This window comes from Bombina bombina, chromosome 12 (assembly GCF_027579735.1).
Source record: "Bombina bombina isolate aBomBom1 chromosome 12, aBomBom1.pri, whole genome shotgun sequence".
NCBI classification, from domain to species: domain Eukaryota; kingdom Metazoa; phylum Chordata; class Amphibia; order Anura; family Bombinatoridae; genus Bombina; species Bombina bombina.
The window spans coordinates 62,412,621-62,431,271 of NC_069510.1; the positions used below are offsets into that span (position 1 = coordinate 62,412,621).

Consider the following 18,651-nt stretch of genomic DNA (forward strand, 5'->3'; position numbering starts at 1 on the left):
CATTTAGATGATAGATAGGCTGCTTGTTCTCATTGGCTGATGGGTGCTTCCCGGCCGCTATTGCTTAAAGGAACACTGAACCCAATTTTTTTCTTTTATGATTCAGATAGAGAATGACATTTTAAGCAACTTTCTAATTTACTCCTATTATCAATTTTTCTTTGTTCTCTTGCTATCTTTATTTTAAAAGCAGGAATGTAAATCTTAGCAGCCAGCCCATTTTAGGTTCAGCACCATGGATAGCGCTAATTTATTGGAGGCTGACATTTACCCACCAATAAGCAAGCATAGCCCGGGTTCTCAACCAAAAATGGGCCGGCTCCTATGCATCACATTCCTGCTTTTTAAATAAAGATAGCAAGAGACTGAAGAAAAATTTATAATAGGAGTAAATTAAAAAATTGCTTAAAATTGCATTCTCTGTCTGAATCATGAAAGAAAAAAATTGGGTTTAGTGTCCCTTTAATTTGTATTTATACAACAGCTAATGAATGTTAGCAGGAAGTACACCTCTGATACTGCAGTATTAGTTTCAAGTTCACTTTAAAAAGATTTTGGCACTTTTTCAGCCACAGACAAAATCTACTCTTTAATATGAATGATAGAAATAATTTTTTAGCACAGTGTCCCTTTCAGCAGATGCTGATATCTGCTGTTAAAAGTCCTCTTAAAGGGATATAAACCCAAAACGTTTCTTTTATGATTCAAACAGAGCAAACTTTATTTAAAACAGTTTCCAATTTAATTCTATTATCAAATTGTCTTGGTTCCGATGGTATTCTGTGTTGAAGAGATACCTAGGTCGGCATCTGGATAACTGCAAGGCAGGATATAGTGCTGTGAATAAATAACAATATTGCAAAACTGCTGCCATATAGTGGTCTAGACTCGTGCACGCTTGTCCTGAGCTTAAAAAATTTGATAATAAAAGTAAATCAGAAAGTTGTTAAAAACGGCATGTTCTGTGTGACTAATGAAATAACAATTTTAGGTTTCCTGTCCCTTTAAGGGACATTAATCACCTCTTCTGCTTGTCCCATGCTCCCTAGACCCCAAAAAGTAAATTCTGTAACCTGCAAACCCTGCCTATGAAATATGCAATTGGCAGCATATTTAAAACCTAGGTTACAGTTTTTGCTTTTTGACCTCGTGCTAGGGAGCGTAGGAGAAAACACAATCTCTACAGAAAAGCGGAGGTGTTATTTTATGTGGTAATAAAAGTGCTCTATAAATATATAAAAATATAACATAAATATTATATTACTGTCTTAACTGAAATGTTAATTAATAATGAGCCTCTTGGTTGCAGGGAACCTTGGAAGATCAAATCATCCAGGCTAACCCTCTGCTGGAGGCTTTCGGTAACGCCAAGACAGTGAGAAATGACAACTCGTCCCGTTTTGTAAGTTCCAACACCATTTTGATTGTAATTATATTATCAACAGAGTCACACAATGTAAAAAGTCATTCTTAATTATTTATAATCCATAGGGTAAATTCATCAGAATCCACTTTGGAACCACAGGAAAACTGTCTTCTGCAGATATTGAAACGTGTAAGTTCCTTGTTAAAGGCACAGTCTACGCCAGATTTTTTATTGTTTGAAAAGATAGATCATCCCTTTATTACCCATTCCCCAGTTTTGCACAACCAGCACAGTTATATTATTACACTTTTTTTGACCTCTGTGATTACCTTGTATCTAAGCTTCTGCAGACAGCCCCCTTATTTCAGTTCTTTTGACAGACTTGCATTTTAGCCTGTACGTGCTCGCTCATAAGTAACTCCACGGGCGTGAGCACAATGTTATCTATATGGCACACATGAACTAACACCCACAAGCTGTGAAAAACTGTCACATGCATTTAGATAAGAGGCGGCCTTCAAGGGTTTAAAAATGGCCTAGGTTTAGCTTTCAAGAAAGAATACCAAAAGAACAAGGCACATTTGATGATAAAAGTAAATTGGAAAGTTGTTTAAAATGATATGCCCTATCTGAATCATGAAAGTTTAATTTTGACTAGACTGTCTCTTTAAATATTCTTACATCATATTGATATTTAAAGGGACACTGAACACAATTTTTTTTCTTTCGTAATTCAGATAGAGCATGCAATTTTAAGCAACTTTCTAATTTACTCCTATTTTCAATTTTTCTTTGTTCTCTTGCTATCTTTATTTGAAAAAGAAGGCATCTAAGCTTTTTACTTGGTTCAGAATTCTGGACAGCACTTTTTTATTGGTGGATGAATTTATCCATCAATCAGCAAGGACAACCCTGGTTGTTGACCAAAAATGGGCCGGCATCTAAACTTACAGTCTTGCATTTCAAATAAAGATACCAAAAGAATAAAGAAAATTTGATAATAGGAGTAAATTAGAAAGTTGCTTAAAATGTCATGCTCTATCTGAATCGCAAAAGAAAACATTTGGGTTCAGTGTCCCTTTAACCTGTCATTTTGTTTACATAAAATACACACATTTATCTACCATTACAGACCTTCTGGAAAAATCCAGAGTAACGTTCCAGCTTTCAGCTGAGAGAAGTTACCATATCTTCTACCAAATCTTGACAAATGCAAAACCTGAAATTGTTGGTGAGTTTTTAATGCTTTATATACTGTAGGTTTTGTTGTCCTCTTGCTTGCACAGAACTATGGGTTTGATTACAATTTTGTGATTTAACCCTTTCCTGCCGGGGTTAAAGTGTCTACATCGGAACAACTGTTCCGATGTAGACAAATTGAAATCACGCGATCGTGCGCAGGATCATGAGATTTCAATTATTGGATCGGGTCTGGGGGGGCGTCCCTATAACCCTAGGAACGCCCTCCAGACCGCAATCTAATCTGAGAAGCACAGTAGGCTTCAGGACAGCCGTTGGCTATGACGTTCTATTTTGTCATAACGGCTTTAAAACCCAGTGTAATTATGACGGAATAGAACGGCATAACGGCGTTAAAAGGTTAACGTGCTTGATTAATTAACAAATGGGGTGGTTATAGTATAGTGGGCAGGTGTGTTTGTTAGGTAACGGGTCTGGGCAATTTTAATTATTGTAAAAGTGCTTACTATTACTTTTTAAAGGGACAGTGCACTGTAAAATAGTTTTTCCCTTACTGTCTTACCAGCTGCAGAGTTTAAACTATTTAATAAATTGCTTTTTAGGTTCATTTTTGTATATGAAATATCTGTTTTTATTCCTTGAAACCACAATCCATTAAAATGGGTTGACCTTGCTAGAAAATAAGTCCTCATTATTTTACCACTTTCTGTACACACACACATGCTTCTTTATATTATATGTCTGTATACCAAAACCCAATACTTACAGAGAACAATTGGAAATTAACATTTTATTGCTTATTTTTTCTAACCCCACTGGAAATGTAATTTCTTTTGCTGGTTATGTTTACACAGCTTTTCTATAGCCGATACATAAGTATAGAAACTTTCAGTATAGTTAGGGATAACATAGACACAATCCGCTTTTTCAAATTCGGAAATAAAGGTTAAGGAGTTTTCTGTAAACAATTTAATGCACTCCAGCAGATAAAATGGAACAAATTAAAGGGGTGGAAAAATAGGGTATACTGTCCCTTTAAGATTTAATTAATTGGGCAGGTAGTGTTTGGTCAATAACATTTTATTATCGCACCTTTATGTCCCTTTAATAGTCTGTAAAACTCTGTGATTTAACCAGCACATTAGACGCAGATGACTAAACTGACAGATTTTTATTTTGCAATATTTAGAGATGCTTCTTGTCACCACCAACCCATACGACTACCCCTTTATTAGCCAGGGTGAGATTGCGGTGAAGAGTATCGATGATGTCGAGGAGTATATGGCTACGGATGTAAGTGATAAATAAAAATTACAAGGTGGTAATAAAGCAACAGGTTTAAAGGGACATAAAACCCAATTTTTTTCTTTCATGATGCAGATAGAACATACAAATTTAAACAACTTTCCAATTTACTTCTGTTATCAAATTGTCTTTGTTTTCTTGTTATCCTTTGTTGAAAAACTGGGATGTAAGCTCAGGCGTGTGCACGTGTCTGCAGCTCTATATGGCAGCGGTTTTGCTACAATGTTATACATTAGCAGGAGCACTATTTCCTGTCATGTAGTGCTTGCGACCTGTGCACGCTACCTAACTAGGTAGCCCTTTAACAAAGAACAACATGAGAACAAAGCAAATTTAATCATAGAAATAAATTGGAAACTTTTTAAAAATGTGATTCTCTATCTGAATAATGAAAGACATTTTGGGGGGTTTAATGTCCCTTTAAGTGTCCCTTTAACTGTGGAAAACATACTTAAGGATATTTGTATTTACAGAGCGCCATTGACATTCTGGGTTTCAATCAAGATGAAAAGATTGGTATCTATAAGATGACAGGAGCTGTGATGCATAAAGGTAACATGAGATTCAAACAAAAGCAAAGAGAGGAACAGGCCGAACCAGATGGTACTGAAGGTACGTCTCATTTATGTCCTTAAAGGGACATGATACCCAAATGTTTAAACACTTGAAAGTGAAGCAGCATAGCTGTAAAAAGCTGACTAGAAAATATCACCTGAGCATCTCTATGTAAAAAAGGAAGATATTTTACCTCAAATTGTGCTCTCCCAGTTATACTTCAGCTGCTGTCCAGCTGTAAGTTGGAAGAAAAAAAACAATAACCAATCAGCATCAGCAGTGCTAAGGTCATGCTTTGCTTTACTGTGATCTCATGAAATTTCACTTAAATCTCGTGAGATTTCATAGCAAACTTAAACTGAGTAGAGAAATAACATGACTGTGTCTACTCCCTTCCAAGACCTGGGACTAGCATCCTGATTGGCTGTTTATAGTTCCTTTACAATGGGATGTGGCTACTGATGATTTTGATATGTGGATACTGATTTTGAGGTAAAATATCTTCCTTTTTTTTACATAGAGATGTTCAGGTGATATTTTCTAGTCAGCTTTTTACAAATATGTTGCATCCCTTTCAAGGACCTCAACATTTGGGTATCATGTCCCTTTAAAAATAGTCACCTTCTTTCATTACAATATAAAAACAAATTTTGAGCTTACATATGTTGTGTTTTTACATTATGTAGTTGCTGATAAAATTGGTTACTTGATGGGACTGAACTCTGCCGACTTGCTAAAAGCTTTGTGCTACCCAAGGGTAAAGGTCGGAAATGAATATGTTACCAAAGGTCAAACTGTCCAGCAGGTAATGAGCTTGAGGAAACACTGTAGTTGTATTATTTCTATGTTTAAAGAGGAATTTCATAATGTATTACAGTTCTTTGTGTGAAGAGGCAAATCTCTGTTTTTAACTGATAACCATTATGCGTATTATGTATTTAAAGGGTTGCTGAACCAAAAAAAATTTTCTGTCGTGATTCATATAGAGCAGGCGATTTTAAGCACCTTTCTAATTTACTCCTATTATTAAATTTTCTTCATTCTCTTGGTATCTTTGTTTTGTAAAAGCAAGAATGTAAGCTTACGAGCCGGACCATTTTTGGTTCAGCACCTGTGTAGCGGCTTGCTGATTGGTGGCTACATTAAACACCAATGAGCAAGCACTACCCAGGTGCTGAACCAAAGATGGGCCGGCTTATAAGCTTACATTCCTGCTTTTTCAAATAAAGATACCAAGAGACCAAAGAAAAATTGATTATAGGAGTAAATTGGAAAGGGGCTTAAAATTGCCTGCTCTATATCAATCATGACAGAAAAAAAAATTGGGTTCAGTATCTCTTTAACAAATACATGTTCCTGTCCTTGATTTTAATATATATATTAGTGCTACAGAATTTTGAGGCGCTATACAAATAAATTATAATAATATTACATATTAATACATATTGGGCTAGATTACAAGTGGAGCGCTAAATTTGCCCGTTTGCAGGCTCTCGATAGTTAATCAGCCATTACAAGTGGCTGGTTATTAGCGCTTATCAATATAACCAGAGATCAGATCTCTGTTTAATTTTATAAATGTGCCCCAAAATACAGTCTAGTGTATTTTATTAAAAAAATAAAGATAACGGCATCTTTATTTTTTAATAAAATGACTGCACTAGGCAGTATTTTGGGGCTAAAGTTGGCGGGAGTGGGGTGTTATAACAAAAATGGCACTGAAAAGTGCCTTTACATTGTGGTCTATGGGAACTGTGTGTTGCCAGTATATATATGTGTATATATATATATATATATATATATATATATATATATATATATATATATATATATATATATATATATATATATGTATATGCTTTCATACATATATATTTACTGTATGTGTATATACACATATTAACACAAATATATATGTATATGAGCATATACATATATATTTAAAGGGACAGTCAAGGCCAAAAAAAACTTTTATTTTTCAAATAGGGCATGTAATTTTAAACAACTTTCCAATGTACTTTTATCAACAATTTTGCTTTGTTCTCTTGGTATTCTAGTTGAAAGCTAAACCTAGGAAGGCACATATGATAATTTCTAAGCCCTTGAAGGCCGCCTCTAATCACATGCTTTTGTATTTGCTTTTCACAACAGGGGAGAGTAGTTCAGGTAAACCATATAGATAGCATTGTGATCACGCCCGTGGGTTGTGGCAGACACTGCACTAATTGGCTAAAATGCAAGTCAATAGATAATAACTAAAAGTCATGTGATTAGGGGCGGTCAGGAGATGCTTAGATACAAGATAGTCACAGCAGTAAAAAGTGTATTAATATAACTGTGTTGGTTTTGCAAAACTGGGGAATGGGTAATAAAGGGATTATCTATCTTTTTAAACAACAAAAATTCTGGTGTTGACTGTCCCTTTAAATTTGCTGCCATCGCTGAAGTTCTGATACAGTTTCTGATGGCATCAGAACGAGGCTCCCATAAGAGCCTATAGAAGTGTGCTCTTGTGAGCTCGCGTTCGCATTGCTGTGAACTTGTAATACCAGGGCATATTAATGTGCGTTGGTATTACAAAGTGGAGTGTTAATATTGCTTTCTTGTAATCTGGTCTATTATATTTATATTACATAGTATTATTAAAATGCTATTACACAAGTATATTCCATTTAGAGAGTATTTACTTAAAAAATTTTCAGGCAGAAAAATATTTTCAACTCTTAAATACTGCTCTTTCATATGTATGATAGAAAATGTTTGAGTTCAGTGTCCATTTAAAAAAAATATATCTTCATGATTGTATATTACAAAGAAATAGAATAATCAGGTTACCATAACAACACCGTTTTCAGGTCTACAATGCCATTGGTGCCCTCAGCAAATCAGTTTATGAGAAGCTGTTCTTATGGATGGTCGCTCGCATCAATCAACAGTTGGATACCAAACAGCCAAGACAATACTTCATTGGTGTCCTGGATATTGCAGGATTTGAAATCTTTGATGTAAGTAACTATTTTCTTGTAGATAAAAGGGTCACAAAGATGGAGAAGAAATTGTACAACTTAAGCATATATCTCTATATAGTACAACAGTTTGGAGCAACTCTGCATCAACTTTACCAATGAGAAGTTGCAGCAATTCTTCAACCACCACATGTTTGTCCTGGAACAAGAAGAATACAAGAAAGAAGGCATTGAGTGGGAGTTTATTGACTTTGGTATGGATCTGGCGGCCTGCATTGAGTTGATTGAAAAGGTTGGTACCAAATAACAGGGTCAGGTTGGTCAAGCCTAAGTGGACAATGGTCTGAATCTCATGAGCTTTGTCTTTTTTCTTTCAGCCCATGGGTATTTTCTCAATCCTTGAAGAGGAATGCATGTTCCCCAAGGCTACTGATGTCTCATTCAAGAACAAGCTGTATGACCAGCATCTGGGCAAGTGCAAGAACTTTGAGAAGCCCAAGCCTGGCAAAGGAAAAGCTGAAGCTCATTTCTCCTTGGTCCACTATGCTGGTACTGTGGATTACAACATCACTGGCTGGCTTGACAAGAACAAGGACCCACTTAATGAGACTGTTGTTGGGCTTTTCCAGAAGTCCTCAGTTAAACTACTGTCCTTCCTCTACTCCACATACTCTGGTTCCGAAAGTAAGCATCCTACAACTACTTGTCTATATATTATTTATATTTTTATTCTGCTGACACCTGTTTTAATGTCCCATTATCCCTTCCTTAGGTGCAGACGCTGGTGGAAAGGGTGGAAAGAAAAAGAAAGGATCATCCTTCCAGACAGTGTCTGCTTTGTTCAGAGTAAGTCTTAAATAAATGAATCAGTATAATACGCATTTCCTGTAAGACCACACAAGGTGCATAAAACATTAAACTGTAGGAAATTTAAGGTTTCCAACATTCTTCAAAAATAATGAAAACAAGCTTTAATAAATATAAAAAGATCTAACCAGTATAACAATCTGACCAGTTTAATCTGATATAATAAAATTTGTGTATAAGTATGCAGAAACAATATTCAGCAAATATTTAGATAAACCATAAAAGACAAATGCTGGACAGAACTGAACTATGTGCTTAAGAATACAGAGAAAGCCGAGTTAGACCAATCGATTAAACTTCTACCAATGCAATATACATTTTACATCTGGGATTAGGGAACATTCTAAACCCATATGATTGTTATCTTACAGGAAAATCTTAATAAGCTCATGACTAACCTAAGAAGCACTCATCCTCATTTTGTGCGTTGTCTGATTCCCAACGAGACTAAGACTCCAGGTAAAATATCACCAATACTCCTCAGGTTAATAAAATACTTGTTTCTCTTGTAAGGTGTATCCAGTCCACGGATCATCCATTACTTGTGGGATATTCTCATTCCCAACAGGAAGTTGCAAGAGGACACCCACAGCAGAGCTGTCTATATAGCTCCTCCCCTAACTGCCATACCCAGTCATTCTCTTGCAACTCTCAACAAGCATGGCGGCAGTCATGGATAATACACTGTCAGCGGTATTAGCCAGACTACCTGAATTTAGAGGAAAGCGAGATAGCTCTGGAGTTAGACGAAATACAGAGCATACTGACGCTTTAAGAGCTATGTCTGATACTGCCTCACAATATGCAGAAGCTGAAGAAGGAGAGCTTCTTTCTGTGGGTGATGTTTCTGACTCAGGGAAGATGATGCAACCTAATTCTGATATCTCTACATTTAAATTTAAGCTTGAACACCTCCGCGTGTTACTCAGGGAGGTTTTAGCTGCTCTGAATGACTGTGATACAATTGCAGTGCCAGGGAAATTGTGTAGACTGGATAAATACTATGTAGTGCCGGTGTGCACTGATGTTTTTCCAATACCTAAAAGGTTTACAGAAATTATTACTAAGGAATGGGATAGACCAGGTGTGCCGTTCTCTCCCCCTCCTATTTTTAGAAAAATGTTTCCAATAGACGCCACCACACGGGACTTATGGCAGACAGTTCCTAAGGTGGAGGGAGCAGTTTCTACTCTAGCAAAGCGTACTACTATCCCTGTCGAGGACAGTTGGGCTTTCTTAGATCCAATGGATAAAAAGTTAGAGGGTTACCTTAAGAAAATGTTTATTCAACAAGGTTTTATCCTACAGCCCCTTGCATGCATTGCTCCTGTCACTGCTGCTGCGGCGTTCTGGTTTGAGTCTCTGGAAGAGGCTTTACAGGTAGCGACTCCATTGGATGACATACTTGACAAGCTTAGAGCACTTAAGCTAGTCAATTCTTTTGTTTCTAATGCCATTGTTCATTTGACTAAACTAACGGCTAAGAATTCTGGTTTTGCTATCCAGGCGCGCAGAGCACTGTGGCTTAAATCATGGTCAGCTGACGTTACTTCAAAGTCTAAGCTGCTTAACATTCCCTTCAAGGGGCAGACCCTATTCGGGCCTGGTTTAAAGGAGATTATTGCTGATATCACTGGAGGAAAAGGTCATGCCCTTCCTCAGGATAGGTCCAAATCAAGGGCCAAACAGTCTAATTTTCGTGCCTTTCGAAACTTCAAGGCAAGTGCGGCATCAACTTCCTCTAATGCAAAACAAGAGGAAACTTTTGCTCAGTCCAAGACGGTCTGGAGACCTAACCAGACCTGGAACAAGGGTAAGCAGGCCAAAAAGCCTGCTACGGGTAAGCAGGCCAAAAAGCCTGCTGCTGCCTCTAAGACAGCATGAAGGAACGGCCCCCTATCCGGTAACGGATCTAGTAGGGGGCAGACTTTCGCTCTTCGCCCAGGCGTGGGCAAGAGATGTCCAGGATCCCTGGGCGTTGGAAATTATATTCCAGGGATATCTTCTGGACTTCAAGGCTTCCCCCCCAAAAGGGAAATTTCACCTTTCACAATTATCTGCAAACCAGATAAAGAGAGAGGCATTCTTACACTGTGTACAAGACCTCCTAGTTATGGGAGTGATCCATCCAGTTCCAAAGGAGGAACAGGGACAGGGATTTTACTCAAATCTGTTTGTGGCTCCCAAAAAAGAGGGAACCTTCAGACCAATTTTGGATCTAAAGATCTTAAACAAATTCCTCAGAGTTCCATCATTCAAGATGGAGACTATTCGTACCATCCTACCTATGATCCAGGAGGGTCAATACATGACTACAGTGGATTAAAAGGATGCTTATCTTCACATTCCGATACAGAAAGATCATCATCGGTTTCTCAGGTTTGCCTTCCTAGACAGGCATTACCAGTTTGTAGCTCTTCCCTTTGGGTTAGCTACAGCCCCAAGAATTTTTATGAAGGTTCTGGGGTCGCTTCTGGCAGTCCTAAGGCCGCGGGGCATAGCAGTGGCCCCTTATTTAGACGACATCCTGATTCAGGCGTCAAACTTCCAAATTGCCAAGTCTCATACGGACATAGTGTTGGCATTTCTGAGGTCGCATGGGTATAAGGTGAACGAGGAAAAGAGTTCTCTATCCCCCCTCACAAGAGTTTCCTTCCTAGGGACTCTGATAGATTCTGTAGAAATGAAAATTTACCTGACGGAGTCCAGGTTATCAAAACTTCTAAATTCCTGCCGTGTTCTTTATTCCATTCCTTGCCCTTCGGTGGCTCAATGCATGGAAGTAATCGGCTTAATGGTAGCGGCAATGGACATAGTGCCATTTGCACGCCTACATCTCAGACCGCTGCAACTCTGCATGCTCAGTCAGTGGAATGGGGATTACACAGATTTGTCCCCTCTACTAAATCTGGATCAAGAGACCAGGGATTCTCTTCTCTGGTGGCTATCTCGGGTCCATCTGTCCAAAGGTATGACCTTTCGCAGGCCAGATTGGACAATTGTAACGACAGATGCCAGCCTTCTAGGTTGGGGTGCAGTCTGGAACTCCCTGAAGGCTCAGGGATCGTGGACTCAGGAGGAGTCACTCCTTCCAATAAACATTCTGGAACTAAGAGTGATATTCAATGCTCTTCAGGCTTGGCCTCAGCTAGAGACAATGAGGTTCATCAGATTTCAGTCGGATAACATCACGACTGTGGCTTACATCAACCATCAAGGGGGAACAAGGAGTTCCCTAGCTATGTTAGAAGTCTCAAAGATAATTCACTGGGCAGAGATTCACTCTTGCCACCTATCAGCTATCCATATCCCAGGTGTAGAGAACTGGGAGGCGGATTTTCTAAGTCGACAGACTTTTCATCCGGGGGAGTGGGAACTCCATCCGGAGGTGTTTGCACAATTGGTTCATCGTTGGGGCAAACCAGAACTGGATCTCATGGCATCTCGCCAAAACGCCAAGCTTCCTTGTTACGGATCCAGGTCCAGGGACCCCAAGGCAACGCTGATAGATGCTCTAGCAGCGCCTTGGTCCTTCAACCTGGCTTATGTGTTTCCACCGTTTCCTCTGCTCCCTCGTCTGATTGCCAAAATCAAGCAGGAGAGAGCATCGGTGATCTTGATAGCGCCTGCATGGCCACGCAGGACTTGTTATGCAGATCTGGTGGACATGTCATCCTTTCCACCATGGACTCTGCCGCTGAGACAGAACCTTCTACTTCAAGGTCCTTTCAACCATCCAAATCTAATTTCTCTGAGGCTGACTGCCTGGAGATTGAACGCTTGATTTTATCAAAGCGTGGTTTCTCCGAGTCAGTCATTGATACCTTAATTCAGGCACGAAAGCCTGTCACCAGGAAAATCTATCATAAGATATGGAGTAAATATCTTTATTGGTGTGAATCCAAGGGCTACTCATGGAGTAAGGTCAGGATTCCCAGGATATTATCTTTTCTCCAAGAAGGATTGGAGAAAGGATTGTCAGCTAGTTCCTTAAAGGGACAGATTTCTGCGCTATCTATTCTTTTGCACAAGCGTCTGGCGGATGTCCTAGACGTTCAGGCATTTTGTCAGGCTTTAGTTAGAATCAAGCCTGTGTTTAAACCTGTTGCTCCACCTTGGAGCTTAAATTTGGTTCTTAAAGTTCTTCAGGGGGTTCCGTTTGAACCTCTTCATTCCATAGATATCAAACTTTTATCTTGGAAAGTTCTTTTTTTGGTAGCTATTTTCTCGGCTCATAGAGTTTCCGAGTTATCTGCCTTACAATGTGATTCTCCTTATCTGATCTTCCATGCAGATAAGGTAGTTCTGCGTACCAAACCTGGGTTTTTACCTAAGGTGGTATCTAATAAGAATATCAATCAAGAGATTGTTGTTCCGTCTTTGTGTCCTAATCCTTCTTCAAAGAAGGAACGTCTATTACACAATCTGGACGTGGTTCGTGCTTTAAAGTTTTACTTACAAGCTACTAAAGATTTTCGTCAAACATCTGCTTTGTTTGTTGTCTACTCTGGACAGAGGAGAGGTCAAAAGGCTTCGGCAACCTCTCTTTCTTTTTGGCTAAAAAGCATAATCCGCTTAGCCTATGAGACTGCTGGCCAGCAGCCTCCAGAAAGGATTACAGATCATTCTACTAGAGCTGTGGCTTCCACATGGGCCTTTAAAAATGAGGCTTCTGTTGAACAGATTTGCAAGGCGGCGACTTGGTCTTCGCTTCATACTTTTTCAAAATTCTACAAATTTGATACTTTTGCTTCTTCGGAGGCTATTTTTGGGAGAAAGGTTTTACAGGCAGTGGTACCTTCCGTTTAAGTACCTGCCTTGTCCCTCCCTTCATCCGTGTACTTTAGCTTTGGTATTGGTATCCCACAAGTAATGGATGATCCGTGGACTGGATACACCTTACAAGAGAAAACATAATTTATGCTTACCTGATAAATTTATTTCTCTTGTGGTGTATCCAGTCCACGGCCCGCCCTGTCATTTTAAGGCAGGTATTTTTTCATTTTAAACTACAGTCACCACTGCACCCTATGGTTTCTCCTTTCTCTGCTTGTTTTCGGTCGAATGACTGGATATGGCAGTTAGGGGAGGAGCTATATAGACAGCTCTGCTGTGGGTGTCCTCTTGCAACTTCCTGTTGGGAATGAGAATATCCCACAAGTAATGGATGATCCGTGGACTGGATACACCACAAGAGAAATAAATTTATCAGGTAAGCATAAATTATGTTTTTCTTGCATAAACAAGAGTCTCTCTATTTTTAGGTACCATGGAGAACCATCTGATTATCCATCAGTTGAGGTGTAATGGTGTGCTGGAGGGTATCAGAATCTGCAGGAAAGGATTCCCAAGCAGAATCCTCTATGCTGATTTCAAACAACGGTAATTGTCAAATATGGTTACAAACTGTAATATTGTTCCATGTTGGTAACAACGCTATGATGAATATATTTTTAAATAGACAAAGAGGCCCCAAACATAGGGAAATTAAGCATACAAAGGAATCTCACCTCCATAAACATTAAATACATTTTACAAGCATAGTATTGAGATCCTCCCCCACATCCCTGATTAGAGGAAGGTGCATGAAATATATTTTGTGCTTAGTTTCCCTTTAACCTGTGATACTTTGGGGTAGCTTTATCAAGCAGAGGATGCTTCAATCTACCCCCCGAAATTTTAGGTCTGCCTGAAACTTAAGTTAAGAAGCAGGGGTCGGAAGACCTCTGCTCCTTAACTCATCCGACACCTCTGAGGTGGCGGACAGCAATCATGATTGACACCCCCTGCTAGCGGCCAATTGGCCATGAATGTGCGGGGGGCGGCATTGCACAAGCATTTAACCAGAAAAGCTTGTGCAGTGATAAATGCCGACAGCATTTATGCTGTCAGCATTTAGCGATGTCAGACGGACATGATACGCTACAGCAGATCATGTCCACTCGACATTTGATAAATCTACCCCCATATCTGCATCCACACATCTATTTCTCCAGTTTAAATATTCCAATTTGTTTTCTTTTCTTTTTTTCTCTCTGCACTTTCCTCCTCCCATTTCCAGAATTCTTCTATTGTTAGCAAAATGGATAAATCTGTTCACAGAAGTGGGTGAATCATTTATGGGATATTCAAAATATTTACTATAAAAGGCTCACTTGTAGATTTAGGATAAAAATAAATCATTAAAAAGAAAACATTAAACAATTTTGACCCTTTAGAGGAACAAATGTTTAATTTAATGTTAAATCTGTTAACAACTATTCTGACAAACTGTCTTTATGTATTTTGATGAAAAGTTACAAAATTCTGAACGCCAGCGCAATCCCAGGTGGAGAGTTTATTGACAGCAAGAAGGCCTCTGAGAAATTACTTGGTTCCATTGATATTGACCATACTCAGTACCGGTTTGGACATACCAAGGTAGGAAAATCAATTTACAAGTAATTATTTAACAGATATAGGATTATTGGTCCTCACAATATCCACTGTAAATTAATATGCTGCTAATAGAAAGGGACAGAATCCCCTCTTACATGTTAGAAAATGCATTGCTTTACTTTTTAGGTGTTCTTCAAAGCTGGTCTCTTGGGTGTCCTGGAAGACATGCGAGATGAAAAGTTGGCACAGCTTATCACCCGCACCCAGGCTCTTTGTAGAGGATTTCTGATGAGAGTTGAGTTCAAGAAGATGGTGGAAAGAAGGTATTTACTCCAGAATGAGGTGTAATTAAAACCAAAATATTTTTTTTATCATAAATGTAACATTCCAACTGAATTTGTCCTTCCAAACAGAGATGCACTATTTGTCATCCAGTACAATGTCAGAGCATTCATGAACGTCAAGCATTGGCCATGGATGAAGCTGTTCTTCAAGATCAAACCTCTCCTGAAGAGCGCTGAGACTGAGAAGGAGATGGCAAACATGAAGGAGGAATTTGAGAAGACCAAGGAGGCTCTGATAAAGTCAGATGCAAGAAGGAAGGAGCTGGAAGAGAAAATGGTGGCTATGCTGCAGGAGAAGAATGACTTACAGCTGCAAGTTCAATCGGTAAGAATATAGCTAAGATAATAATTTATAGGACAAGCAAGGGCCAAAGACAGTTTGTACAACCTGCTTCCACCAATCATCTCAGCATAACAGCTTTCCTACATTATTAAAATTCATATAGTGCTTTCACTACAGCTAAGCATCTTGGGTATTAAATGATACTCTTAATCTGTAACCCTTAATAGGAATCAGAAAGTCTGGCTGATGCAGAGGAGAGATGTGAAGGTCTTATAAAAAGCAAAATACAGCTAGAAGCTAAAATCAAGGAGGTTACGGAAAGACTGGAAGATGAAGAAGAAAGCAATGCAGAACTCACTGCTAAGAAGAGAAAACTGGAGGACGAATGCTCTGAGTTGAAAAAAGATATTGATGATTTAGAACTTACCCTGGCCAAAGTAGAAAAGGAAAAACATGCCACTGAAAACAAGGTATGTACGAAAAGGATGATTTTAAAAGAATTACATTTATTTTTAATTCCAAATAAAACATTTCTTGGAATAATGTTTTCTGTCCATATGTTCAGGTTAAAAACCTTACTGAAGAAATGGCGGGTCTTGATGAGAATATCTCTAAGATTACAAAGGAGAAAAAGGCCCTCCAAGAGGCTCATCAACAAACCCTTGATGATCTTCAAGCTGAAGAGGACAAAGTCAGCTCTCTGACCAAGGCCAAAACTAAACTGGAACAGCAAGTAGATGATGTAAGTTAATGTCAAAATTGAAATGTATTGCAAGTATGCCAACACTTCACGAAATCCATAAAATATTTAACAATTTATACTTAACAGTTGGAAGGTTCCCTTGAGCAAGAAAAGAAACTCCGTCTTGACCTTGAGCGAGCCAAGAGAAAACTTGAAGGTGATCTCAAGTTGTCCCAAGAGACAGTCATGGATCTTGAAAATGACAAACAACAAACAGAGGAGAAACTTAAAAAGTTAGTATTTAGCTTCTTTCCTGGTGTAACTTATCTGTTAAATTAAATAAAATAACCGCTACCATTTTTCAAATGCAGGAAAGATTTTGAATTAAGCCAACTGCAGGGGAAAATTGAGGATGAGCAGTCCTTGGGATCTCAATTCCAGAAAAAGATTAAGGAATTACAGGTTGGTTTGCAAAAGTGAAGACAATTGTGACGTGTTTATTTTGCCTAACAACATTTTTTTAATATTATTCAATGCTACATTATTTTAGGCCAGAATTGAAGAACTGGAAGAAGAGATTGAAGCTGAACGTGCAGCTCGCGCTAAAGTTGAGAAACAGAGGTCTGACCTCTCCAGAGAACTGGAGGAGATCAGTGAAAGGCTTGAGGAGGCTGGGGGTGCAACATCTGTTCAGATTGAGATGAACAAGAAACGTGAAGCAGAATTCCAGAAACTAAGACGCGATTTGGAAGAGGCCACCCTCCAACATGAAGCCACTGCTGCCGCTCTTCGTAAGAAGCATGCTGACAGTGTTGCTGAGCTTGGAGAACAAATTGATAACCTTCAACGAGTAAAACAAAAGTTGGAGAAAGAAAAGAGTGAGTTCAAAATGGAAATTGACGACATCGCAAGCAACTTAGAAAATGTCTCTAAATCAAAGGTACATCAGAAGTGACAGGAGGAGGCACTCTCTTATGTCTTCATTTAGCTTACCGTAATATCAGTATACCACTAATATGGTTCTTTTTTCTTAAAGGCCAATCTTGAAAAAGTAAACCGTGTACTTGAGGACCAACTGAGTGAAATAAAGGTTAAAGATAATGAGCACCAGCGTCTTATTAATGACCTCACTGCTCAAAAGAGTCGTTTACAAACAGAAAATGGTACGTTAATACAAATAATAAAAGATATATAAAGAAAATAACCAGAACACTTATAGGAAATCTAAATATTATGCTAAATTAACAACATTTTATTTTCAATTTTTATGTTTAATTACAATACTATTCATTTATATTTTTAAATTGATAATCAAATTGTACTTTATTCAATGATTTTATCATCTTATGGAAAACGTCTTATTCTCATAGGTGAACAGTCCAGACAGCTGGAGGAAAGGGATGCTTTGATTTCGCAGCTGACAAGAGGTAAACAGGCTTACACTCAACAAGTTGAGGAACTTAAGAGGCAACTGGAAGAAGAAAGCAAGGTAATAACTGCAAACCGAGCATGTTCGTTTATAGTAAGACAATTACTTAACAATTACTTTACTTAATTATATCCCATTTATTCTTGTTGCCCTATATATACTTTAAATGTTTTTTCAACAAACAAGTCCTGTGTTTTTTTATCAAAAGGGACCTGTCTTATAATAACATCTGGAGTTTTAAAATCTAAAAAAAGGTGTAATTCACAGGCTAAGAATGCTCTTGCCCACGCTCTACAATCATCCCGTCACGACTGTGACTTGCTACGTGAGCAATATGAGGAGGAACAAGAAGCAAAGGCTGAGCTCCAGCGTACTCTGTCCAAGGCAAATGGGGAAGTTGCCCAGTGGAGAACAAAATATGAAACAGACGCTATTCAGCGTACTGAGGAGCTGGAAGAGGCCAAGTAATTATTATACCTTGCATAAGTAAAACTAAGAATGATTAATAAGGAAAATAAATTACATTTCCTGCTGTCCATTTTCAGGAAGAAGCTAGCTCAGCGTCTACAGGAAGCTGAAGAACAGGTGGAGGCTGTGAATTCTAAATGTGGTTCCTTAGAAAAGACTAAGCAGAGACTTCAGGCGGAAGTTGAGGACCTAATGGTTGATGTGGAGAGGGCAAACAGTGCTGCCGCTGCTCTTGATAAGAAACAGAGGAACTTTGATAAAGTAATGGAATCAATTTTTACATAATTTTTTTCCACTCTTTAGAAGAGTGATTTAATGGGCAGAAGCAGAAACATATGGCTAAAATAAATAAATGATCTTTCCAACAGATCCTTGTAGAATGGAAACAGAAGTATGAGGAGGGTCAGGCAGAACTTGAGGCAGCTCAGAAAGATGCCCGTTCCTTGAGCACTGAGATCTTCAAGATGAAGAACGCATATGAAGAAGCTTTGGACCAACTTGAAACCTTGAAACGGGAAAACAAGAACTTACAACGTAAGTTTTTTAAAACTATAAGCTATCCAAAGCAAATTAAAATTGTTATTAAAGTATGTTTTACAATCACATTATTTTTTTTACAGAGGAAATCTCTGATCTTACTGAACAAATTGGCGAGACTGCAAAATCAGTTAATGAACTCGAAAAATCCAAGAAGCAGGTGGAACAAGAAAAATCAGATCTGCAGGCTGCTTTGGAAGAAGTTGAGGTAAGATGGTGGTCAATCTAATAAATATTTAACTAATATACATGACAGCAGGTATGCAAAATA

General features: G+C 38.4%; 1 protein-coding gene across 2 annotated transcripts in view; it reads left to right on the forward strand.

The window, feature by feature from the left end:
* The window catches only part of LOC128643162 (myosin-1B-like), a 65,027-nt gene that overhangs the window by 24,699 nt on the left and 21,677 nt on the right, over positions 1–18,651 (forward strand). For both annotated transcript variants that reach the window (XM_053696134.1, XM_053696133.1), the window contains exons 8-33: positions 1,310–1,402; positions 1,492–1,555; positions 2,499–2,597; positions 3,756–3,859; positions 4,345–4,483; positions 5,113–5,231; positions 7,282–7,431; positions 7,514–7,684; positions 7,770–8,076; positions 8,165–8,238; positions 8,631–8,718; positions 13,524–13,641; positions 14,556–14,679; positions 14,824–14,960; positions 15,051–15,306; positions 15,492–15,734; positions 15,830–16,006; positions 16,094–16,239; positions 16,318–16,408; positions 16,497–16,886; positions 16,983–17,109; positions 17,317–17,435; positions 17,643–17,839; positions 17,921–18,104; positions 18,212–18,377; positions 18,464–18,588. In XM_053696134.1, the coding sequence (XP_053552109.1) occupies positions 1,310–1,402; positions 1,492–1,555; positions 2,499–2,597; positions 3,756–3,859; positions 4,345–4,483; positions 5,113–5,231; positions 7,282–7,431; positions 7,514–7,684; positions 7,770–8,076; positions 8,165–8,238; positions 8,631–8,718; positions 13,524–13,641; positions 14,556–14,679; positions 14,824–14,960; positions 15,051–15,306; positions 15,492–15,734; positions 15,830–16,006; positions 16,094–16,239; positions 16,318–16,408; positions 16,497–16,886; positions 16,983–17,109; positions 17,317–17,435; positions 17,643–17,839; positions 17,921–18,104; positions 18,212–18,377; positions 18,464–18,588 (4,008 nt within the window). The remainder of the gene's footprint in view (positions 1–1,309; positions 1,403–1,491; positions 1,556–2,498; positions 2,598–3,755; positions 3,860–4,344; positions 4,484–5,112; positions 5,232–7,281; positions 7,432–7,513; positions 7,685–7,769; positions 8,077–8,164; positions 8,239–8,630; positions 8,719–13,523; positions 13,642–14,555; positions 14,680–14,823; positions 14,961–15,050; positions 15,307–15,491; positions 15,735–15,829; positions 16,007–16,093; positions 16,240–16,317; positions 16,409–16,496; positions 16,887–16,982; positions 17,110–17,316; positions 17,436–17,642; positions 17,840–17,920; positions 18,105–18,211; positions 18,378–18,463; positions 18,589–18,651) is intronic.